General features: G+C 34.7%; 2 protein-coding genes and 1 long non-coding RNA gene across 8 annotated transcripts; 2 read left to right on the plus strand and 1 right to left on the minus strand.

Moving 5' to 3' along the window:
* The first annotated feature begins 503 nt into the window (after positions 1-503).
* Positions 504-15,052, plus strand: LOC123006885 (protein nervous wreck). Of its 3 annotated transcripts, none has more exons than XM_044401793.1 (14): positions 504-766; positions 820-963; positions 1,019-1,104; positions 3,884-4,028; positions 4,076-4,212; positions 6,096-6,663; positions 9,066-9,272; positions 9,323-9,467; positions 9,617-9,783; positions 12,579-12,863; positions 12,913-13,227; positions 13,276-13,438; positions 13,509-13,543; positions 13,603-15,052. In XM_044401793.1, the coding sequence occupies exons 1-14, from the start codon at positions 746-748 to the stop codon at positions 14,008-14,010; spliced, it is 2,826 nt and encodes a 941-aa protein (XP_044257728.1). In that variant the 5' UTR covers positions 504-745; the 3' UTR covers positions 14,011-15,052. The 3 variants fall into 3 exon arrangements, with proteins under 3 accessions (XP_044257728.1, XP_044257731.1, XP_044257737.1); XM_044401796.1 differs by having other exon boundaries at positions 505-766; positions 9,323-9,458; XM_044401802.1 differs by lacking the exon at positions 13,509-13,543 and having other exon boundaries at positions 505-766; positions 13,603-13,743.
* Positions 12,393-17,903, minus strand: LOC123006927. The gene is made up of 4 exons (XR_006412842.1): positions 13,497-17,903; positions 12,935-13,236; positions 12,697-12,860; positions 12,393-12,544 (listed from the first exon to the last, which is right to left on the minus strand). It is a non-coding gene; the product is annotated as an uncharacterized LOC123006927 (long non-coding RNA).
* Positions 17,014-24,769, plus strand: LOC123006901 (broad-complex core protein-like). Of its 4 annotated transcripts, XR_006412837.1 has the most exons (5): positions 17,014-17,205; positions 17,270-17,633; positions 20,359-20,761; positions 21,093-21,454; positions 21,503-21,804. XR_006412837.1 is itself a non-coding variant. In XM_044401832.1 (4 exons), the coding sequence occupies exons 2-4, from the start codon at positions 17,274-17,276 to the stop codon at positions 21,308-21,310; spliced, it is 981 nt and encodes a 326-aa protein (XP_044257767.1). In that variant the 5' UTR covers positions 17,014-17,205; positions 17,270-17,273; the 3' UTR covers positions 21,311-21,804. The 4 variants fall into 4 exon arrangements, 3 of the variants coding, with proteins under 3 accessions (XP_044257767.1, XP_044257759.1, XP_044257749.1); XM_044401832.1 differs by having other exon boundaries at positions 21,093-21,804; XM_044401824.1 differs by lacking the exons at positions 21,093-21,454; positions 21,503-21,804 and adding an exon at positions 24,081-24,769 and having other exon boundaries at positions 17,016-17,205.
* The last annotated feature ends 815 nt before the right edge of the window (positions 24,770-25,584 follow it).

The raw sequence follows: 25,584 nt of genomic DNA on the forward strand, positions 1-25,584 counted from the left end.
TGAAAATTGGGGTGTTTTTGTGCTTTTTTTAGATTACCTTGAAAACCGGGCTATTCTGCTTAATATTTTTACTTTTTTTAGATTACCTTGAAAATCGGGTTATTTTGCTTGATATTTTTTACTTTTTTTTTAGATTACCTTGAAAATCGGGTTATTTTACCTTAAAAATGTTAATTTTAAAATATGCCTTTAAAATGGGAAGTGATTTCACGATTTTTTCTGCTTTTCTGTTTACCACTGAAAATCGGGGTGTTTTACCTTAAAAAGTGCTGTGTGCTGAAGGAGCCCACTGCTTTTCAGTTTACCCTTGAAAATCAGGGTGTTTTACATTAAAAAGTGTTGTGTGCTGAAGGGGCCTTTATACTACTACTCTTTTGAGTTACTTTACGGAACATTTCGTTTGCTTTAGGGACGATTTCACAAAAAATGTCTGTTTTGTTCGACTCAAAAAATCGAACTCCGCTCAAAGTCGTGGCAAATTGAAATTATCTCGCTATCTGTCACAAGTGTCAAGATCCACTCGATTAAACGTTATCACATCGTGTGAATTAAAACTGGTTGATCGCCTCCAATACTAAGCATTTCGATCTGCGATGTTTAACGTCGTAGGAGGTTGTTTGAACGGCGCCGCCGCCAGCTCTGTCGGTCAGTGGGTGGCATAATCAATAGACGTCGTCGAGTCGGAAGTGTCGGGAGCGGTTGTGTGTGTGGAGTGAATGCGAGGCGATATTTCTCCGAGGAGATCATGCAGCCGCCGCCGAGAAAGGTGGGCATCACCACACCACCACCACCAACAAACGCACACTTGTCAAATTTCAGGGTAATTACGCCAAATTCCTCAAAAACCTCCACACGGAGCAGATCAACAAACTCGCGCTTAAGAACCAGCACGAGTGCGACCTGCTTGAGGACATTAGGAACTTTACAATCAGGAAATCCGCTCTAGAGAAAACTCACTCCGAAGTACGATTTTCAAGGGATTATCACAATTGGATTATTGATTGTGTGATTCTTACAGGACTTGCTTAAGCTGACCTCGCAGTTCCTCAACAAGAAAGCACCTAATATTCCTGATATCAAAATCGAAGGCAGCGAAGAGAAATGGTGAGTGGAGGTCATTACACACATTTTTGCGAAATCACCCAAAATTAGGTACTCAAGAAGTCATGTTTTACATTGATTTTATTAATTTTTCACTTAAATAATGTTGGAATTCGAGTTTGAGAATAAACTTATTACGTAGTTATGTCAAGTTTTATTCGCATCTCTAAAACACTTCTTTCTAATTAAACTAGAATTGTAATTTTTTTTCTGAAATCGTCACTAAAGTGTCATACAAAAATCGTTACCAAAAAGTGTCATTATTCTTCAAATTTCCGGGTTGCGGGTTGCGAATATTAATAACAGTGTTGTCAAATCATTGTCTTAATGTAAACATGAGATAAAGACATAATCCTATTGCTAATGTGCGTCGGTTTATAAATATAAGTTTTTCATTCTGTAAATAATTTTCTTGGTTATTATTTAAAAGTGAAATCTGACAACACTGGATTATTTGAAGCAAACTGTCAATTGTAAACTCGGCTATCGCCTCGGCAAAAATAAGAGTTTAGTGCCTTGATACGCAAATAACTATTGTGTCAATTTTTAAGTCGTTTTTTTAACATGGCGTTTATTTTTAATTAACATATTGATATTGAAGCACATTTTCTAATGAATTAAGGTATAGATTCGTAAATTTCTTCCACAAAATTTATGATACTCGCATAAAACTGGTTCACGATTATTGAAGAAGCTGTTAAGAATTTTCCATTTATTTCTTCTAGATATTACTCATATACGCGAGTGTTAATCTTCTTTAAAGAAGCTGTGAAAACCGCACATTTGGACTTGAGAAAAGTTTTTTAATCCACTAATTAATAAAAGTGGTTTTAACACGAGTTTTACTTAATTTTGTTACGCAATTAAATGGTGTAAAAACAGGCAATGAAATATAATTTTTGGTGTTTTAAGTGTTTTGAATTTTATTTGATTTTTTTAATATAATAATATTTAATAATATTTCCAAAATCGCTACCCTCAGTAAAAAAAAAATGATAGCGCAAATCATGATTTTGCTCAAAATTGCCAAAATGTGGCAATTTTTATTTTAAGTTATTGGAGTATTTTCTATACCTACGGTATAATTCCTTTAATTTTTATAGTGGTCATTGTTAAAATAAAATAAAGCAAAAGTTGGCAATTATTCTTTTTTTTTTTTAATAATTCATATTTCGAATGTAAATTGATGGTTTCATATACAGTATGTCCGCGGATTGGGTTTACAAGAGGAATAAAAAATTATCTGCGATATTATGCCAAAATTGCAAAGGAAATTCTGATTCAGTAGGAAGAAAAGCTAATTTTTCTTTTAATTTTGGACTTATAATAATTTTTCTCTGCTGTTTAAATCTCATCACATTGGTGGTTTTATTTTTTTGACAACGATGTCATTTTGACAATTAATTAATTAATTAAATAATGTTGGTTGTTGTTAAAAATGACTGTGTATTTTTTATCTTAAAGCTGTTTTTTTTTCAGTTGCCGTTTATTAAAATTACGTTTTTTACAAACATTTTTGTTATTTAACTTACATAAACTTATTTGTCAAAGTGACATCGTTGTCAAAAAAGTAAAACCGCCTATGTGATGGAATTTAAAACGCACAAAAAAATAATTATAAGTTCAAAATCAAAAGAAAAAGGAACTTTTCTTTTCGGTCAGGATATAGATTTGCTCGTTTCAGGTGAAGCAAAAAATGTTTTTCCTTGCAGTTTTGACGTAAAATCAAAGATATTTTTTTTTCCTTTTGTAAACCCAATCCGGGGATACTGGGAGTCACCCAACAATAGCATTAATAGTCATTAATGTTTGTGACAAAAAAATCTATTGGTAACACTGACTTATTAGTAATCCTTCTAAGTCTTAATCGCAGTCGCCGCAAATGAATGACAATTGCCGATAGAAGTTTGACGTTTAAATTTGATAGTCAAGGTTGTCAAACTAAAATTTTAAATTTGACACCAACTTGAGGTAAAAAATCACAATCATTTATAGTCACCCGGTACCTATCTGTTTTCACGTTTATAAGTTTTCATGTGTTCTAACGTTTATGTTTTTATATTTTTTAGGAAAAATTAATAAAATACATTTTCTATGTTTACATGAAAAACAAAAGGACGTATTAAAAGCACCTACAACAAACATAGAAATAAAGTGGCTGAAACAAATGACAACATTCAAAATGAAAAAAAAATAGGTTGTCAAACCTGCCAAAATGAGTTTTATACACTCGCAACTACGTTTATTTTCTCTCTCTCAAAATTTCTGTAACACTACTCCACACACATTTTTCATTTTCCTCGAGTTCATTATTTTTTATTTAAATAAATCGAAAAAGACTCCTTGGAGAGCCGACCCTTTGAACTCTATGTACCTCGACTTTGAGTGCAGTGAACCATAAATTTGATTCGGAACTATTCTAAATTCTCGTAAATCGTGGAAGATTGTAACGTATTGTTTGAAAGTTTTTTGATTTATTAAGAGTCAGCTAATGGGGTGAGTCGTGTATGTTGAAGGTGACTCGGTTAAGAGTTCCTTATCGGCTTTTATTTTTTTATGGGTGATATTTGAAGAAATCTCTATGTAAAATTTTCTCACACGAATTTCTCGAGAAGTAATTTCTTCCGTACTTCCCCTTTAAACTGCCGAACTTGGAAACTACCGCAATTTTTAAAGCCGAACTTCGTTTAATTACGCAAACTTGAAGGGCGGAGGTTTGCAAATTACACGTCCATTTAACCGGAAAAGAGCTGAAAAATTCGAATCGATCTTTTTCTTGCAGGAACATGTGGAACGTTTGGCGAACAGTTTTAGAAGAAAACGAAAAACTGGCACGGGCCAGACTAGCAGCCGTCGAGGTTTTTCAACAGCAGATAGCAGACGACGCGAAAATTTTAAGGGTGCATAAGCTACAAGCGGCGAAAAAAGTGAGAGGAATTTCGGTTTTTGTAGTAATAACTCGAGTTTTTTGCAGTGTTTGGACCAGTTAGCTATCGTACAGAAGGAATTGCAAGGGTGTGTACAAGAAGTGGACAAGACGAAAAAAATGTATTTCGATGAGGAACACAGCGCTCATGGGGTCAGAGACAAGGCGAGAGACATCGAAGAAAAGTAAGCAAACATTTCAGTTTTAGCCTAGTCAAATAGACAAATCGGTGGAAAAAAATCCAAGAGAGTTGGATTTTTTTTTAAACGCTTTCTTTACACTTGGGTAGACATATATCAAAAGTCCCTGAAGGTGGTAGGGCGATCTCGAAGAGGGGGAGGGGGTTAAAGGTGTCTTTTTTTTGGTTTTTTGCTTATATCTCGGAAATTATCACTCCTATAGGTTTTTATCTTCTTATCAAAATTAAAGCTTATAAAATTTCCTACAAAAATGGTCCTTTGCATTTTTGTTGTAGGACTAACCGTAAGCGAGGGCAGACAAAAAACATCATTTAAAAAAATGTGCTTTATCTGCATTTTAAACAGAATTTGTCTTGTAATTTAAAAAAAAAACTGTCAGTAAATTGAATTTATTGTGTCCAATATTTCATTAAAGGAAGGGGGAGTCACGAGGGTCTATAAATACAAACTCATCGTTTATGTAATTTATGCAGAATTTTCTGTGGAAGTCTTTTTCTGCATCAAAATTTCCTACAAAAATGGTCCTATTCATTTTTGTCGTAGGACTAAGCGTAGGCTTCAAAAGTTTGGAGTCTACATAAAATTGCATTAAAAATCCTTTGAAACACATTTCATTAGCATATGGTAAGTATTTATATGTGTAGAACGTTTCCCAACTAAGCTGGTCTGCCTGAAAGGTGACTCGGGTGTAAACATTTAAACGGAGATATAAAAAAAATTGGATGAAAGAGAGAATCAATCTGTAAGGGGGTTAAATGGGGTGTAAATGTTTAAACAAAGATATAAACATAAAATTCTTTAGAGGTGTAAAGGGGCACTAAAATCAGATTTTTCGAAAATTAGTTTTTTAAGAGAATAAAACGGTGTACACATTTAAAGGGATATAAAAACATTAAATTTAGAAAATATAATCCTTAGAGAGTGTAGAAGTGCACTTTTCAAATTTTAATAAAATAAAGTAAAGTTTAAACGCTTAAAAACAAAATTAGAAACATGAAATTTCAAATTTTGAGAGTGCAGAAGTGCACTCAACATTAAATATTTATCCATAAACATAGCCCATGCGCAGAACGAGACTATTATAACTGAATCCTATACATAACATAGGTAATTATCTAGCTTTATAGAGTACCTAAGCCTATGGAATGGTTTTGTAAACGGGCTTTTTCCCATTTTATATCAGAAATGCTGCAAATGCTAGTTCAGCATATAAGGATGACTCGGAAGGCTTGATAGACCCTCGTGGCACCTTCTAATAAACTGTTGGATCCAATACATTCAATTTACTGTAAACTTTATTTAAATCATCGAGATTAAATCATCTATTTATTAATATTGTACTGAACAAGTTCAATGTTTTCAACAGTTTTCAATGTTTAAGTTGAAGACGAATTTGCAGCATGTGAGGACGACTCGGAAGACTTTATAGACTCTCTAATGAAGTGTTGCACCCAATAAATTCAATTTGCTTCCATTTTTTTTCAAATCACAAGATTAATTCTGTTTTAAATGCGGATAAAGCACATTTTTTTAAGTGATGTTTTTTGTCAGCCCTAAACTCGCTTACAGTTAGTCCTACAACAAAAATGCTAAGGACCATTTTTGTAGGCTTTAATTTTGATAAGCAGGCCAAAACCGTTAGGAGTAATGGTTTCCAAGATATAAGCAAAAAAACAAAAAATAAACACCTTTAGCTCCCTCCCCCTCCTCGAGCTCGCCCCCCACCTTCGAGGACTTTTGATATATATTTACCCAAGAATAAAAAAAGCGTTTAAAAAAATTCCAACTCTAGGATTTTTTTCCAGCGATCGCCCTATTTTTGTCTAATTTGACTGGGCTATTTCCAAAACTAACATTTTTTTTTTTAGACTTAAGAAGAAGAAGGGCGGTTTCTTCACCTCCATCACCTCGTTGCAGAAAAACAGTGCAAAATACTCGACAAAACGCGACCAACTCGACGAGAAATCGACGGGCGCCCGCAACGACTACCTTCTGTGCCTGGCGGCGGCGAACGCCCATCAAACTCGCTATTTCGTCGTCGATTTGCAACAATGTATGTCGACGATGGAAAGCAACGTCTATGAAAAAGTCGCCGAATATCTCTTTCTAATGGGTCGTACTGAACTTCTCACCTGTTCGGCGATGCAAAATTCCTTTACGATTATCAGAGATCAAGCCAAACAACTAACAAGAGATTACAACATTCAGTGCTGTTATTTGTACTATCCTGTTCTCAAACAACACATACAGTACCCCTTTGAACCGTGCGATAACGACCCCATTGAAACAATCACGGCGGAGCATGACTCGGCCGCCGCCACCTTGAGCAAAGAGGCGAGGAGATGGGCCACGAGGATAGCGAGGGAGAATAATGTCATCAGGGAGAGCACGAGGAAGTTGCAGATTTACAGCGCGCTCAGAGAGTCAGGACAAAAGGTAGGAAATCGCAGAAATTTTAAAGCCCGAGGTGCAGCGAGGACGTTAAACATTGAAAAATTGAGCAGTTTTTGGATTTAAAAGAATTAAAAAAATTTAGCTTAGAACCAACGAAACGAAATGGAACACCTTCAAAAGTCTCTCTATTTCACTGGAATTATAATTAAGAGGCTTAAATGTGCCGAGTTGTTATTGCGTCTGCGAGATATAATTTTCTTATCTGTAATTGCACAGAATGAATTTTCCGCTTGAAAAACTCACATTGAGTTAAAACGAAAACTAATGAATTTGGTACGGCATGTTGATGGAAAAAATACCGTTAAAATAGAATGCATTGTTTATTTCCAAACAATCGTACATGAAATGACTTAACTTCACTCATTAACGCCCAATGTTCTATTTAGAGATTCTTCAGTAAATAAAATTAAATTTTAGGAATTATTCAAAAATCCGTATTTTGAGATAATATTTGTTTTCTTGGCTTTGAGTTGATTTTAATAATTCTTAAAAAAATCAAATTTGTTAATTACTAGATAGCTGCATTAAAAATCTGCATAATTTTAACACGTAATGTATTGGGTGATTATACAGGGTGCGCCCCAGAGAAAAATACCATGTAAGATAAGATACCAGGAACAAGAAAAAAATATTTTAAAAAATCTATCTATAAAAATTTCAAAGTTATGAGAGTTTAATTTTTTTTATTTTGACTATTTATTTCTGTTGGAAAAATAATTTTTCAATTTTTTTACTACAGGCTATTAGAAATGTTATTTGACAAAATTTTTGTAACTTTACTAAATAATTATAACAAACATATAAAATATCATCAGTAACATTAAATAGACATAAAAAATGTCAAATGGTAAAAAATAAATGTCAAAATTTTTGACAGTTAGAATATTTTAAACATTTTTTTCATGTTCCTGGTATCTTATGTTACTCGAAATTTTTCTCTGGGGCACAAGTTTTGATACACCCTGTATATTAATGTTTGTGACAAAAATCTATTATTGTCGTGTGATTTCCGGATTGATTGTATTTATAAATTTTATAAAAAATTGACACGTGTGCAATAGAAACTAATCGAAAATTACACTTAAATTTTCTTTTTTGGTAAATTTAGCTATAATTTAGGAAAAATCATCTCTCAGTATAAGTTGCAAGTTTAAAATTTCGAATTAAATAGAAGACTGAAAAAAATCTCAGACGTTTTCAACAGTAATTTTACACAATTACGGAATAAAAATAAATTTAATAGAAGAAAAAGATTCTAAATACATGATGTTAGGTGCCAGGAGATCTAAAATCAAAATATTTATTTTCAAAATTAATAAGGTGACAAAAGACATTTCAAATGTTGTTTTGATATTAATTGCTTTCAAATTTAAAAGTTTTAAATCTTTTGGTTTAAAACTTTTAAATTTTGCTTGCTAAGAAAATTTATTTGTAATTAGTGCAGTAAAAAATTACTTAAAAAATTATTTCACCAACTCTTAACAACAGACAACGTACAGGATGAATAGAGTATGGAACCAAACGTTTTTTGCCTAAATTAAATATTTTTTGAAAAAACTAATTGATGAATGTTAGTGTGATAAAAATCTGACGATATCAAGAATACATTTTTTCAAAATTTTCTTTGGTTTTTAAGTTCTACATTTTATTCAGTTTTCATCAGGTGTCATTTTCAGAAAAAAATCACAAAACTAATTTTTTTATAGCACTTTAATTTTTATTAATTATTATTTTCTGAAGGTAAATGATTTAAAAAATAATTTTTATTCACCTTGTATAGTCACACTTGACGTAAGTAAACACTGTAAGTATTTTTTAATCAAAAATGTGCTAAACAAATTAAATATCATGTAACCGGTACTCCCCCTGTGATAAGATAAAGTGGGATTATCTTATCTTTGACTAATTAATTTCTAATGGTAACAAATGATTTGTGGAAAAACAGTAGCTTCACGAGATATGACCCAAATGATAAGAAAAAAATGTTTTTCTTGATATTCTCATTATTTTTATATCAATTATTGCGATCCCTCTCACTGACATGTATTAACTTAATTACTTTGTTGTGGTCTAAACAAGCTTTGGTAAATTATCAAACACATCGAAATTCCAGATTCTCCTGAGAATTTTTCAAATGCTTTGAAATGCATATTAGAAATGTTTGCGCTCTCTACGAATTTAATCAATAAATTGCAATTCGTGTCGTGTTATTCATTCCTGGAGCAGAGATGCGTTCACATTACGTTGCCAAAAGGTCACTCCAGCAAATTATTGGAGCGAATCCAAAAAAAAAATAAAAATTCGTCTCAATTTTCACATCGTCCATCATCTGAGCGACACATTGCGTAAACAGAGCTTTAGCACAAATGAGGTCGTTTATGCAGGTGGATCCCAACGACCAGAACGGCCCCGATCTCGAAACGAAAATCGAAGAGATGAAACAGAATATTCGAAAAGCGGAAACGGCGAAATCCAAAGCGGAAGCTCGGATAGAGGCACTTCGCGAGGGCGGCGTCAACGTCGACGAGTGGCTGCAGGAGGCCGAGTCGCTCAACGTCCAGGATATTCAACGATCGACAAGCTCATTATCGGTGAGAAAAAAAAAACGTTAAATTTTTTTTTTCTACATTTTTTTAATTAGGACCACCCCAGCTCGGACTCGTTCTATGACAGCGACTTCGCCGAGGGCGAGACCGCCGCCCCCCAAGCCGACAAACAACAAGATATAGACAGTGAAGGAAGTCAACACGACCAATTTGAAAATGCAGAGGTCGACGGTGAGTGGGGTAGGCAACGAACTCGTTTTTGCACACTGTGTCGCACACATTATCACGGGGGGGGTTGAAACAAAACGACACAGTGTCGAGTTTTTTTGCGCTTCGCTTTAAATATATTTTATCTTCAAATTGTGTTTCTAAAAATTTTTTGGGTTTAGCAATGCTCGAACAAGAGAGACAGAGGATTGAACAGTTGACTGCCGGATGGGACGACCCCACTCAAATCGATTGGGGTACGGGGGAGACAGAAACAGAAAGCGAGATTCGCCGAGAGTCGACCCCTTCTATCCCCTTGCTCAAGTGTACGGCACTCTATTCTTACACAGTACGTATATTATTTTAAAATTTACATTGTTCTTAAGTTAAATTTTTACTAAAATTAACGAACAAACCAAAAAATAGTCGTTTCAATCATTTCCGAGCAAACTGCTCTGTTTTTGTGTTAGAAACTTACATAATATAACGAGTAGAGCTGAAATAAGTAAAAAACACTTTAATTTCAGTCTTAATTACGCTATTGTAACTATTTTTTTGGGAGATTTTTTACGTTATTAAGTTTGAAACTTACTTAAACTGACTAACAAGGCAAAAAGTCGTCGTTTCAGTTCTGAGCGATGCTATTTCAGCTGTTTCAGAGCGGTTGGCATGTTTTTGAATTTTCAAATCGACAGATTTTGCTGAAATTAGTAAAAAATCGTTGATTTAGGTCTTAATTACGCTGTGATTCAGTCAGAAACTTTTTAAATCGACGGATTTTGTTGAAACAGGTAAAAAGATTGTTGATTTAGGTCTTAATTACGCTCTGTTTTAAATCGATAAAAAAATCGGTGATAGGGATTTTAATTAGGCTGTTTCAGTCAGCAGAAACTCTTTTAAAATGACGGATTCTGCTGGAAAAGTAAAAAAAATGTTGATTTAGGTTTTAATTACGCTTTGTTTCAGTAAAAATGTTTTTTAAATCGACGAATTTTGTTGAAACAAATTAAAAAACCGTTGATTTAGGCCTTCAGTGTGCTCTGTTTCAGACAAAAACTTTTTTAAATCGACCGTTTTTTGTTGAAACAAATTAAAAAATCGTTGATTTAGGATTTACTGGCTTCATTAGGCTGTGTTTCAGTCAGAAACTCTTTTGAATCGATGGATTTTGCTGAAACTATTTAAAATATAGTCAATTTGAATCTTAATTACGCTCTGTTTCAGTCATAAATTCTTTTAAATCGATGGTCTTTGCCGAAACAAGTAAAAAATTGTTGATTTAGGTCTTAATTACGCTCTGTTTCTGTCAGAAACTGTTTTAAATCTATGAAGAAACTTGTTGATTTATGTCTTAATTACGCTGTTTCAGTCAGAAACTTTTTAATTTGACACATTTTGCTAAAACAACAAAAAATCGTTGATTCGGATTTTATTTACGCTGTTTCAGTCAGAAAATGACGGATTATGCTGGAAAAAGTAAAAAGAAAATGTTAATTTAGGTTTTAATTACGCTTTGTTTCAGTCAAAATGTTTTTTAAATCGACGGATGTTGTTGAAACAATTTAAAAAAACCGTTCACTTAGGCCTTCTTTGCGCTCTGTTTCAGACAAAAACTTTTTTAAACCGACGGATTTTGCTGAAACAAGTGGAAAATTTGTTTATTTAGGACGCTGTTTCAGTCAAAAACTCTTTTAAATCAACTGTTTCTTGTTGAAACAAATTTAAAAAAATTGTTGATTTGGGATTTATGGGATTCATTACGCTGTGTTTCAGTCAGAAGTTGTTTTGAATTGATGGATTTTGCTGATACAATTTAAAATATAGTCGATTTAGGTCTTATATAATTATTAAATTCTTTTAAATCGATAGACTTTGCCGAAACAAATAAAAAATCTTTGATTTAGGTCTTTATTACGCTGTTTTTCAGTCGAAAACTCTTTTAAATCGACGAATTCTGCTGAAACAAATAAAAATAGTCGATTTTTATATTAAATTAAATTTTTAATTACGCTGTTTCACTTTTTTAAATCGACGAATTTTTTTGAACCAATTATAAAAATTCGTTGATTTAGGTCTTAATTACACTCTGTTTAAGTCAGAATTTGTTTTTCAAATTGACAGATTTTATCAATTTAAGTCTTAATTACGCTGTTTTGATACTTTTTTTGAAGGATTTTTCACGTTATTGCGGTTAAAACATTTAAATTAACAGCTTTTGCCAAAAATTTGTCGTTTTCGTTCTGAACGATGCTATTTTAGCCATTTCTGAGCGGTTGGCATGTTTATGAACTTTAGAAACTTTTTAAACGACAAATTTTGCTGAGACAAGTAAAAAAATCGCTGTTTCAGTCAGAAACTCTTTTAAATCAACGGATTTTGCTGAAACAAGTAAAAAAAGTGTTGATTTAGGTCTTAATTGCACAGTGTTTCAGTCAGAAACTTTTTTAAATCGACAGATTTTGCTGAAACAAGTCAAAAATTGTTGATTTAGGTCTTAATTACGCTCTGTTTTGTACAAAAACGTTTCTAAATCGACGGATTTTCCTGAAATAATAAAAAAAAAATGTTAATTTAGATCTTAATTACGCTCTGATTCAGTCAGAAATTCTTTAAAATCGACAAATTTTTGTTGAAACAATTGAAAAACACCTTAATTTAAGTTAATAATGCTGTTTTGGCCGTTTTTTGAGGGATTTTTTACGTTATTGCGTTTGGAACTCACTTAAATTAAGTTTTTGCCAAAACAAGGCAAAAAATCGTCGTTTCAGTACAGATATTTCTGGACAGGTAGCATATTTTTGAACTAGAAACTCTTTCAAATCGACGACGGATTATTTTTCTGAAACAAATAAAAGATTCGTTGATTTAGGTCTTAATTACGGTCTGAAAGATTTCGCTTGTGCCATAAATTTTATTTTTTTATAAATGGATTAATAAAAGATCAGGTTATTTATTTTGAATAGACTTTATTACACTCAATAAACTGCATAATTCATTATGCATAATCAACTAATCAGCATTTTTTTCGGCGAACCACAGTTTGGGAAACGCTGAACTAGTGGATATTTTTTTTCAAAATAAATTTTTCCATTTTGTAGTATCGATTGCATCTGAAACATCAAACAAATTGCATCTCTTTGACAGGCACAAAACCCGGACGAGTTGACGATCGTCGAAAACGAACAACTGGAAGTGGTAGGTGAAGGTGATGGTGATGGGTGGTTACGAGCGCGCAATTACAAAGGCGAGGAAGGATACGTACCACATAATTACCTGGACGTGGAGCGAGAACAGACGGCGACGACGCCAGGACTAGTCAATCAAATATCATTTTCATCGGTAGACTACACCGTAGATAACGAGGAGGAAGTGCAAGCACCGTCAGAGACGACAAATCAGTCGCCAGAACAAGTCTCAGTCATTTCACTGGTAAGAAATTTAAAAAAATTAATTAATTATATTTTAAACCCATTTTCAGCAAGCCACCGTCCCAGACCCACCTGCAGCATCCTACTGCATTGCCCTCTACGATTATGACGGCGAAGGTGGCGAAGAACTCACTTTCGAAGAGGGTCAAATAATCAAAGTTTTGAGTAAATGTGCACATAGTGTCGATGATGGATGGTGGAAGGGAGAACTGGAAGGTCGAATCGGAAACTTTCCTTCATTGGTGGTGGAAGAATGCGACGAATTCGGAGAACCATTGACGAATCAGTGGGACGAAACACCACCCCAGTCTGCACCACCCGTTTTCACACCACCTGATGTCCCCAATTTTTTAGTAGCAGCTGAAGTAAGACTCCTTTACCGAAAAAAATAAATTTAATTGTTAATTTCTCAGGTGGTTATCACACAACCAACACCGTCTGTGGAACACCCCCAAGAACCACCATCGGCTCTTAAAACCAAAGCTGGTTCAGCCTCTCCCGAGGGAAGCTTCTCCATGGAGATGTCCCGCAACCAACACCAACAATACGGAAGTCAATTTCAAGGACAAATTCCGAGTAAGTAGAAAATTATTGGGAATCCCTAATAATCTCCCCAATCTCACATTTTTATTACCTTTTCATGCAGCGATCGACGTTCCGAGCGTCGAAATCGTTGGTGAGGTAATTTGTCTTAAACCATTTTGGGTTTTTCAATTTTTCACTTTATTTTACTTGGTTAGGATGATCAAGCCGGTCCTGAATCCGACCCACAACAGGACGATTTAGGCCTCGGCGTGGCCCAAATCGTAATAACCGCCGCCACGCCCATGATGGAAGAACCCGAACACCCATTTCCACCCCCTGAAGACCCACCTGTCAACCATCGCGAGGAAACCGCCCCCATACCTGAAGAGGACGAGGAGGAGACACCGGTGGCGGCCGAACCCGACGGCGATTCGACGCCGTTTGTCGTCAGTAGTAGCACGGGCAGCGATGGTGAGACGACGGGGCCTAGCACCGCCGAAAATTCGGTGAGTCATGTGGTCAGCGAACCCAAACAGGTGGTCGGCGGCAGGGCTAGCATCCCCGACGAACTTGAGCCCCATCAGCTGGCCCGACTACAAGATCTCAAAGAGTCCAACGCCTAGAAGACTATATTAGCTGCTTCAATACGCATCCGTGAACGATCTTGAGTGTTGTTGAATCGCGCGTATATTTGTACCTAATTTGTTATTTGTTAGAACATATGAGGATATTTTCACTTTAGACATGTAAGTAGTTGGGATTGGTAGGTTGTCGGTTGAATTGGTTACAGTTGTTGGTTGGACGATATACAGGGTGTGCGGGAAAAACGTTGAAACGTTTTTGGGGGAGGTTCCCTAGATCAAAATAAGAAAAAAGTTCCTCTGTCTTTGCTGGACACCCTGTATATATGCGTAGTTTGTTTCGGTATTGATGTCACAATTTATTTCTAACATCAGTACACCTAGACCAGAACTCTGACTCAACTTTTCGTCTTCCCCACCACCATAGTCAAAGAAGGGTTAGTTTTCCCACATTGGTTGCCTTATTTTTGATTTGTCGGAAGTTCTGGTCCGATTGGCACGAAACGTCTAAAGTGTTTTCCATTGCTTATCGTGACAATCTAATCAGCTTCGTAAACTCCAATTTCGGGCGGTTTTCCAGTTGGGAAATGTTGGGAAAGCGTCCGTCGACAAAATGACGCCAATGATTGATATTTTGCTGATACAAAGTTCCACTCAAGTCAATTCAGTTTTGTATTTCGCAATAATGTACTCGCATCATCATATTGTCGCACCAAGCGTAGGTCTAGTCTCCTCAACTAGGGCGCTGCTAGAGTAGCTAAGATTAAATGACTGATTTATATTTAAGTAAATAAGTGAATCTACGCACTATTATTGTGGTGTGTGTTTCGTGTATAGTGATTAAATTAAAAAAAAAAAACAAGCGTTGTTGCCTAAAATTAAACATTTTAGATGTTTCTGCAATTTTTAGAAAAAGGGACGAGTGGTTTTGGTTTGTTAGTTGGCAATAATATAAACCGCAGGTACCGATACATGTTATTCCTACAGAAATGACTCTTCTGATATTATTTGTATTTTCTTTAAGGGTTTTGTGTATCATGCAATGTTCCATCATGTTTTAGCAATAAATGGATTTTAGTTTGTACATAGTATTTATACGATTAATAAATTCATCCAGATTTAGTGTGAATGAATTATTTTAGTTCATTGCGATCGCGATTTTTTCAGTTTTCAACAATTTAGGCGATTGTATTGAATTCCCCGTCTTCTTTCAGCGGTGCCTTCTTATCATAAACTTCAATCTCTCACCTGTAGATATATGACTATAATTCTAACTACCTGTGAGACTCGGTTTCAGGCCGTACGATTCATTAACCCGTTATGTGTAACTGAAATATTATCAAATACAGAATTTATGTAGCTGAAACTGTGTTTGACTTGAACTCCAATGTTGACCCGGCTGATTATTTCGTTCAAGTTTTGAAGGTTCGGTCGCAAGCCCGGCCTATTTTCGTCACATTAACCCTCCTATTGATTTAACGGCGATGGATACCCAGCGATTCGTGAAGATTTGCGTCGGTTAATCGTTGGCATGGATACTCTTAGTTCCTGGAGCGTGACCACACACCTCGCCCTTAGTACCACTGAACCCCCGACGGCGATAAATAGTCAAAAGTCCAAATCAATGTGTGGAGTATGTCGCACGAAGGCAGTACCAAAGACTCCAATTCGCACTCAGAATCGTCCAACAGTTCGCCGAATCAGGCGTTGATGATGCGAGAGAGTAACGACTTCACCGACTTGACGCTCTTTGGCTCGGCGGCGCCGGTGTTCAGTCGCACGGGGACGGTGAAACGGGCGGCGAAGAAGATCGACAAGGAGGCGAGTCTGAATGGGGAGGAGAAGGGGTATCGCAAGTCGCTGGATAGCACCTACAGGTTTCATGAAATTATTAATTTTTTTCGTGTTATTTCAATCAGTTCTTTAGGCTTAGTTTGGAGTCCATATCCGAGTACAAAACCAAAAGCTCCTTCTCCACGTCCTCCCTCTACCCGAGCCGCGAGTGCAGCTCCATGGAGTCCTCATCGTCCGACTGCACCGACTACGCGGTCCGCAGCACCACCGAGACCGGCAGGGAGGAGAAAACCCTCATGAGTCCCGGCTCAAGCTACCTCAGTTGGATCGAGAGCGTCAACAGCGAGTACTTTGGGAGCGCCACCACGGCCGAAGTCTCCGATGTCGATAACAAAGTGGGCGAGTGGAATAATTTTTGGTTGAATTATAACAGTGCGAGGAGTCGGTATCTCTCAAGTCCATACTTGAGTACCTCGAATGAAGATCGGACCGGTGATGAACTCTCAGACGCGAAAAGTACGTGCAGTACACAACGCGAATTCACCGAAAAAATGTCCCTGGAACAAGTCATGTTAACAGTGGATGAGATCAATGAAGCGATCAAGTGTGCACAGAGGATCACTGAAATCCTACAAAATGCCCTCAAGAGGGCGGACCACGAGTTTGACGACTCGAAGAACGACTCGTACTATTCTGCACCGTATTCGCAACACGTAAGTCCAAATTTCATTGGGACTTCTAGTGAGGTTATGTAATCAGTCTGATACACATGTATAACTGGTTGCATAACTACCATTTTTTTTTTAAATTTTTATTAAATGTGAAACAGAACTTTGTTAATTTTGTGGTTTTTAATCTAGAATTCGGTCAAAGACGAAGTGATAGTGCAAAGAGAGCGGTCATTTTCGTACGCTATGGAGTCTCAGGAGAGGCAGCAACTGCAGAAGTCCGCCCCTCAGTCTTCAAGCAGTAGTTGCATAAACGCGTTGCTGAACACCGGCGTCGCCGATATCCTGAAACGGGTGATAACAAAGCGTCGCGACGTCTTCAGCCCTGGTGAATTTTCTTCGATGTCTCGTGGCAGCTTCTCGGACTTTTCGAGTACCAAGTGATCCATTGACTGAACCAATAAATATTTCTATTTGTATGTGTATAGTTTTGATAAGAATGAATAAAGCTCCAGTTTCAAACCTCCCGCCATTGGCGGTTTTCAGCGCCGGTTGGTAGCACTGTTTTCAGTTGTCACCAGTCAATCACGCATCCCGGATGCCCGGATTGGTCCCGGAAATGAATAATTAGGGTTGCACTCGTGTTTTTACAAGTGTTGTGTTTGGAAAATTGGTCCGTGTTATGTAAGTCGTCGTTTTACGCCTTTACGCGAGGTTTTGTTGAGTAATAATTCGGTTTTTTGCGTGTTTACATTGTGATAATTTTGAGGAAAGGGTGAGTAAGCGACCTATTTTTTCCCGAGTTATTTATGGAGACTTAACCTTTTGTTGTTATTTAGCAAAATGGCCACGACTGAGCAGTTTTCGTTGCGTTGGAATAATTTTCATTCTAACCTCACTGCGGGCTTCCACGAATTGCTGGAGTCCTCGGAAATGGTCGATGTTACGTTGGCTGTGGAAGGGCATTTTTTTCAAGCGCATAAAGTCGTCCTCTCGATATGTAGTCCCTATTTCAAGCAAATGTTTAAAGTTAATCCGTGCAAACACCCCATTGTTATCCTCAAGGACGTTGCTCATGATAACATGAAGGACATCCTGGAGTTCATGTACATGGGGGAAGTGAATGTTCTCAGGGAGAATTTGGCCACGTTTCTGCGCACGGCGGAACTACTCCAAGTCAAGGGATTGACGGGAGATGACTCGGTAAGACTGGGAATTTTCCAAACGATAAATTTGTTTACTGTGTCGCAGACAAAACATGTTTTCAATTATGCGACTATCAAAATATTCAGCGTTTTGCAAAAATTGTCTTGAATCTAGTTGTCTGATGTTATTAATCATCGACCCTACCAGGGTTGCCAAAATCAAAATTTTCAATGTTTTGCAAAAAAATTTATCTAGATGTCTGGTGACATTAATCATCACCAGGGTTGCCACTATCACACAAAAAAAATGTTTTTTTAGAACTTTCAAGCCCCAATACCGTCATTAAACTACAAAAAAATTAATGTGTTGTAAATTTTTTTGCTAGTATTTTTTTTTATCGTGAGTCAGTTTTACAACATTACCAATTAAATTTTCCGGTTTTATGATCTACTTTTATGTGGTTTGTGTGATAATGTTGATAAAAATGTTATCTACTGTGTTCATTTGTCATTTCCTTGAATTTGTTTCGATTAGTGATATTTTTACAACTTTTGTCATCATTTTTATTATTATTTAAAAAATTGAATACGTGTTTGAAATGTTAAAACTATTTTTTAACCAGAGATTTATCACTTGTTGAATTGCGTTGAAAAAATAAAATGGTCCTGTTCTAAGTACTATACCGAACAAAAAATGGGACAACAAAATTTGACATTTTCTGAAAATTCACTGTAAAGTAGGCTTTAACGTAAAATTTGACTTTTTAAAAGCTCCAAAACGTCAAACATCATCACAATCATTGATAGTTACTAAAGGCCATTTCACATTTGATGTCCCTACAGGGTGTTTTTTTAATATTGCGAAAAATTGCAACCATATATTCTACATCGAAAAATAATATTAAGAAAAAGAAAAAAATATCCAGTGTGGTTTCAGAAGAACTAGTGAATTTTAATTTTTATCCTGAAACTTTATCACTTTGTATATTCCTAACGAAGCTTTGTTGGACTATCGTTTATTTGACAAATTAATGTTATTTTTCGATGTAGAATATGTGGTTGCAATTTTTTACAATACTAAGAAGACACCCTGTAGAATCCATTTTGACAGCTTAGAATTTGTCATTTTGACATTCATAAAAAACTTGATTCTTATTTAAAATACGATTTGTTTTAATCTAAATTATCACTGATTTTGGCATAAATACTTATCAAACATTGAAATTAGGTTTTTTAACCTATTGGAGATCGGGAAATATGTCATTGCATCCCTTGGTCGGAAAGTAATTTATATGGGATTACTGTGGTTACAAAACCATTAAAAACACAATTAGTTTACATTGCAACTACGTCAATGCATCAACTTGGACATAAAAACAGATATTTTATTATTTAAACGAAATGATAGCGAATTAAATAGTATACAATATGTCCCCGGATTGAGTTTATAAGAAAAAAAAATTATCTTGGATTTTACATAAAAAATGCAAAGGAAAAAACATTTTTTGCTTTACCTGAAACGAGAAACTTGTACTTTGTACTTGTGACAATGATGTCACTTTGACAAATAAGTTTACGCAAGTTAAATAACAAAAATGTAAGTAAAAAATATAATTTTAATAAATAGCAACTCAAAGAAACAGCTTTAAGGAAAAAACAGTCATTTATAACAAGAACTATAATTATTTAACTAATACATTAATTGTGAAAATGACATATAGTTGTCAAATAAATAAAACCGCCAATGTGACAGGACATAAAAAGCAGAAAAAATTATCCTAAGTCCAAAATCAAGAGAAAAATTAACTTTTCTTTTCACTGAATTAGAATAATGGTTTTAATTACAGATTTGTTCGTTTCAGATGTAGCAAAAAATGTTTTTTCTTTGGAGTTTCGGCGTAAAATTAAAGATAAAAAAATATCCTCTTGTAAACTCAATCCGGGGACATACTGTATAATCTACCGTGGAAACATCATTAATGACATATGTTCCATCTTGATAGTAATATACTATAAATGAGAAAGTTTTATTAGCGACCTCGGTGGAACGCTTTCGCGCTCTGTGCTGAGTCCTCGGGCTAATAATTCATTTATCATCTGGGTTGTATTATACTAATTAAATAATGTGTTATTACATCGAAATACAGGGTGGCCGGAAAGTCGCGCACCTCCTTGAAAGGGAGTAATTGGGTAGTCTTCCAGAATACTGAAAAAATGTTTAAAAAATTCTATCTGTCAAAAACTTTTAACATTTATTTTTTGACATTTGACACTTTTTATGACTATTTAATAGTACTGATAATTTTGTATATGTTTTTTTTTTAAATTACTTAGTAAAGGTACAAAAATTTTGTCAATAAAAGCTACAAATAACATTAAACAGAGTTACAATTTAGGATATAGCTTCTTTGTTTCCTTTTCTAATAGAGGGTAGCAAAAAAAACTTGGAAAATTATTTTTCCAACAGAAATAAATAGAGTCAAAATTCAAAATTTAAACTCTCATAACTTCGAAATTTTTATAAATAGATTTTTTTAACATTTTTCTTGTTGTTTAGGGCACCGCCCGATGACACAGTATCATTTCCGGGACACTTTTCGGACAGCCTGTATAACTTTTGTAGAAATGAATAACCGATTTGACCAGTTTATTATTAATAACAAAAAAAAAAACATTAATCAAAGAGAGCACCTTTCTAACCTTAATTGATTGATTGATAAGACATTTTTGGTCTTTGCCTCGCTTCGCTCGTTCGCGTTTCAACAGTTTGTTTTTTATTTTAGAGTGAGACATCGTCCCGCAAAGACGACAAATCGGAGTCGATCGCCGATAACGACGACGACACCGACTTGTCTCAATTCAACCACCTGATAGACTCAGACGTGGAGTTACCGCCCTATGCAACCTCTAGAGTTCCTACGCCGCCCCCAAATATCAAACGTCAAGCCAAATCGTCGATCCAAAATTTAAGTAATAAACGAGCCAAATCCGAGTCATTGCCTAAGACGATAAAAATGGAAACTGAAAGCAATACGACCCAAAATGACGAAAACGACTTTGCTGATTCTACCCTCAAGTCTGAAAAAACTGCAACTGAACTGGACGAAGCCAAAGATAACTTGAAACAGATTTTAGAAAATAATTTTACAAGTGTTCCTAACACTGAAGGAAACTTAAGCGATCAAGGTGAGTCCGTGTGATGTTTTTTAGCATGTAGTCGCTTCGTATTTTAATTATTATTTATTTACGCTTGAAATTGTACGATTGTGTTGAAACCGGTTTTATGCAGTCTGCGAAAATGACGTCGAAATATTGCTGATTCATTTCTTGTAATATTTGTAATAAAAATTAATTTTCGGTCGTCATTGCAGACGTTTTATTTTTCAGTTTGTGTTTTTTGTGTTATTTTTTTGTAATTTTATTTGCGTTTTGTTGTTTGTTTTACTTGCATGGTAAGTAGGATGTTTGTGTAACAATTACTAATACCTATCAAGTCTTTTGATGCAAATTTTTACAGCCACTTGTCTCACTTGTGGAAAAGTGATGCGAAAAAGCAGTATAAGAAGACACATGATCGATGTTCATTTTCCAACACAACAATTGCCCTGTGATTTATGCCATAAACTATTTAAAACAGCAAATAGTCTAACGACACATCTCATTACCATTCATAGACAATTGAAGTCGGATAGACACAGAATTAAACAACTCGAGAAATGTGATAAACTGTACTGAAAAATCAGACAATAATTGTTGAATTGTGATATTTTATATTGCTTATGAAATTTGTTGAAGAGAAATGTTTTTGATTCATTTATAAGAGGTGGGGTTTGATTTTTGACAATTTCACTCACAACTTTAGAGTATTTTTTATACAGGGTAAATATTTAATTACACATTGAGTTATTTATTTTTTTAATTTTACAGTTTAACACATTTTGTGTATACGGTGATTCAAATAAGATGCGTGATTATAAGAATAAATTGAGGAAAATAGAAAAGATTTTTATTAAGTAAAAGTGCCTCGTTATGAATTAAAAATCAGGGCTCATCTTGGCATATCATCATGACTCCTCCTGTATCATAGTTTCCAAATAAACTTCCACCACTAACAATTGTGTTTTAATTTGCCTATCTAACAACTTTCTGGTCGCAAAACTCGGACTGTCCGAAGTAAGAATAGTCGCATGTTGTGCACACCGCAGCCGATTTGCAATTAATTTTGTTGAATTTAGGGAAACCGGAAACGAAATGCGTCAACAGACATACGTATCAGTGCGAGAAATGCTACAAAAAATTCTCAAGAAGAGATCATCTACGGACACATGAAAAAAACATCCATGGAGAGGATGCGGGACCGTTCGTTTGTGTCATTTGTTCGCAATTGTATAAAAATACCGAAAGTTTGCGAAAACACATCGCCAAGTTTCATTTTCCTAAAATGAGCGAAGTTAATCCGAAGGTCGAGGTGAAGGCTTGAATTGTTTTGATGTTAATTAGATAGGTTTTAGGGCCGTCACTTGTTTTGAAGTGTTAGGTTTAGAATTTGTATTTTTATTTAATCAGTTTCGACCTAAGAACATGACATTTTCTTTTATTATTGCTAGTCAGGTTTATTTTGTATTTTCAACTACCAGAAAAAGACTATTTAATACTACTGTAGTGACACAAAACATAGTTATTTAATTTTTTCTATTGTTATTATATAACTGTTATGGTGATTTATATTAAATTTCGTTTTATATAGTGTAAGTGCCTTGTATTTCATGTCAGTAATAAATTGGTTATCCAAAGTTTTTGGTTTGGTTTTTGCCCACATTTTCGGTTTTTTTCCAAAAATTATACAACTTATTTTTAAAATACCACAAAATTCGCGACATTCACTTCACATTCCAATTATTGATTGTTTTAAAGTAAATAATTTTTTTAAAGAAGTCTATTTTTGAGTTTTAAGTTTCCTAAATTGTGTTTCCTAGTGGCACAGAAGTTTACAAAGAAAACTGAAAATTGTACAAGTGTCTTGAAAAAACGTTAAAAGATTTCGGTGGTATATACAGGGTGACCCAATGTAAACGAGCCACCCCGAATATCTCAGAAACTAAAAAGATTTTGCAAAAACGCCGAAACAGGTCAATTTTGTTTCCAAGGCGGACATTTTTTAACGTCATTTTTAAAGTACTTCCAGTAACCCCCTCACCTCCACGCATCCCAACTTTAAAAATTAACCCCACTTATGGCACATCAAATGAAAGCTATTTTAACAAGCTTTTAAAAAGTTTTTACCAAAATTGAATCAGACAATTCATTCATGAGATACAGGATGTTCTAAAAAAACGAACACCCTAGAAAAAAACCCAAAACAGGTTAATTTTGTTTTTAAAATGGACATTTTTTTAACGCAATTTTAAATGCACCTCCATTAACACTTTAACTTCCTCCACCTTAAATGACACCGACTCACTCAAAATATTGTTTGAATCCTTATTCTAAAGTTGAATGGGATTAATTATTCATAAGATATCCGCAAAAGGTAATGTTTCTAATTAGTAATTACTTCTAATAAAAACTATTAAAATAAATTACAAGAAACTTACTAATGTTGTAATAATTATTATTGGAGTTGTGACAAACTTTTTGTTTCTTTAATGGGTGATGTACCTAAAAACAGTTCATCTGAACATAGTGACTGTTGAAAGATTATTTTTTTGGCCGATATTTTATGAATGTATAAAAATCATTTCATTTTGGAAAAAAGCTTTTCAAAAGCAATTAAAAAGTGTTTTTATTTTGTGTATCACTTAGTGTGTTAGTGCTATTTGACATTTTAGAATTAAGTGGCATAGAGGTTAAAGGGTTAGTGGGGGTGCTTTTAAAATTGCGTCAAAAAATGTCTCTTAAAAACAAAATTAGGGTGGTTTGTTTTTATTAGAACACTCTGTATCTCATAAATGGATGGTCTGATTCAATTTTGGTGAAAAGTTATGAAAATCTTGTTAAAATAGCTTTCATTTGATGTGCCACAAGTGGGGTAGTGCCATTTAAATTTTTAAAGTTGGGGTGCGTGGAGGGTAGGGGGTCACTAGGGGGAGTGCTTTAAAAATTACGTCAAAAAATGTCCCCATCGGAAACAAAATTGACCCGTTTTGACGTTTTAGCAAAATAATTTTAGTTTCTGAGATATTCGGGGTGGCTCGTTTTCATTGGGCCACCGTGTATTTTGGAAAAAAACGTCTTGTCAGTATTCCTTGATACAAAGTAATTAATTAGGATTAATTAAGAATAAACTTAATAGTTATGCGTTTTTCATAAAAAAATCAAATCGAATGGCCTCAATTTCAAGTCGATATCTCGCAAAAGATGTTTCATTATCTTGAGATAAAAACTTGAAGCAGAAAATAGCTTTAGTGTCTTTGGTTGTTGGTGTGCTGGGGTTTTGTAAATACCGCGCTGTAAGGTAATATACAGTCTTCTGTTAATATTTTCATTCTATTTTGCTTGGTTTCAGATGAGAAATACTCGCCGGAGCAGAAAGTATACGTTTACTGCCCGTACTGTTATCGCAAGTTCGTCAATCGTTATAATCTGAAGGTGCACATCCGAGACAAACACGAGGACAGCCCCAGCGACTTAGACTGTAGAGTGTGTGGTAAGGTTATGCGAAACAGAAGCTGTCTACGCGTACACATGTACCACCACCGCAAACAGCAACTGGAGGCAGCGTGTGCCGTCCCCATCAGTTAACAAATTTTTAGCTCATAGATTGGCCGTAGGTTAGGGTTTTTTTTTTTGTTGTGTTTGTATTTATTTCATTGGCTGTTACATTCCAAATTCGGGCGGGCACAGGTTGGCCTATAACTACCTCTACTGCAACCAAATTCAAGTATTAAGGGTGCAGCGACCTGTCTAAAATACTACTAATTAACATTCCATTTTGCCTGCATTATAAACCAAATATGCGTTTTTGTTTTTAAGAGCTATGGTACCATTTAATGCTGCTCTTTGTTTTTTTTTCTTTATTGGTTTTGTTGTTGTTTTTGGATATAAGCATTATCTTGTGATAAAATATTTTTAATAGCACAGTCACATTGGGTTCTGAACATTTGTACATGTGTGTATGTCTGACATTGTGTATGTTATTAAGATAAGGGACCATTTTCTAATATTCTAACCGATATTAATAAATAAAAGAGTTGACCCAGTTTTTTTATTGTTCTCAGAGTGCGTATAAACAATACTCAATACCTCTCAAAAATATTAATAATTTTCGTACTTTTCCCAATAGTGGAAAAAATTGTGTATTCTACTCCCCTCTAATAATTTCAATTCTTAAATGAATTACACCACTCGCTACGCTTGTGTTGCATACTCTTGTGAATGTCGTTTCAAATAAAGTAAGCTGCGATATTGAAATTAAGTTGGCAACCCTGTTGCTAAGTTAAACATTTTGAACAAGGGTTATTACAGCCAGTTGGTAAAGTCATTATTTAAATTAAAAAATATATATAGGAAATTGATAAATACTAATCTACTATACATGTCCCAAAAATAAGTGACACTACACATTTTTGTTTTTTTTAATGATACTTCGGTTTTTAAGCTAAACTTTTATTGGTAGATTTTGAATAGCTTTTGCAATAAGTTATTTTTTTAAGTATCGTGCGGTCAAAAAATAATAATAAATTAGAATAGGCGGTGATTAAAGTCCTTCAGATGGCAATCCTGATTTTTGACATCATATGTCAGCGGAAACTGACAAGTTTGCATTTTATTCCTTTTGAGTTAAATAATGTTCACTTTAGAGCAGAAAATTTTTTATTGCTGTACAAGACGAAAACGGTGAATGGTCATTTTCACTTTCAGTTTGTGTGGAAAATTTCCAGCCCAGATTCCCAGCCAATATGTTGCCAACTGTAGAATTTAATCGACGCCTACTCAAAGAAAAAAGTACAAACAAAGGCTATAGAATTTTTTTACTCTAATGTAAAGAAAAAAAATGTTTGTCAAAAGTT

This window comes from Tribolium madens, unplaced genomic scaffold (genome assembly GCF_015345945.1).
Source record: "Tribolium madens isolate multiple individuals breed KSU strain unplaced genomic scaffold, Tmad_KSU_1.1 Scaffold_11;HRSCAF=98;Tcas5.2_LG3b, whole genome shotgun sequence".
In the NCBI taxonomy this organism is placed as follows: Eukaryota; Metazoa; Arthropoda; class Insecta; order Coleoptera; family Tenebrionidae; genus Tribolium; species Tribolium madens.

Bases quoted from the DNA above. Each gene is read 5' to 3' on its own strand.
- LOC123006885 (XM_044401793.1), top strand. From the start codon at position 746: ATGCAGCCGCCGCCGAGAAAG. The intron at 767-819 runs GTGGGCATCACC...GTCAAATTTCAG, and splicing joins TGCAGCCGCCGCCGAGAAAG to GGTAATTACGCCAAATTCCT. The intron at 13,544-13,602 runs GTAATTTGTCTT...TTACTTGGTTAG, and splicing joins GCGTCGAAATCGTTGGTGAG to GATGATCAAGCCGGTCCTGA.
- LOC123006901 (XM_044401814.1), top strand. From the start codon at position 17,274: ATGGCCACGACTGAGCAGTTTTCGTTGCGTTGGAATAATTTTCATTCT. The intron at 17,634-20,358 runs GTAAGACTGGGA...TTTTTATTTTAG, and splicing joins GATTGACGGGAGATGACTCG to AGTGAGACATCGTCCCGCAA. The intron at 20,762-21,810 runs GTGAGTCCGTGT...TGTTGAATTTAG, and splicing joins AGGAAACTTAAGCGATCAAG to GGAAACCGGAAACGAAATGC.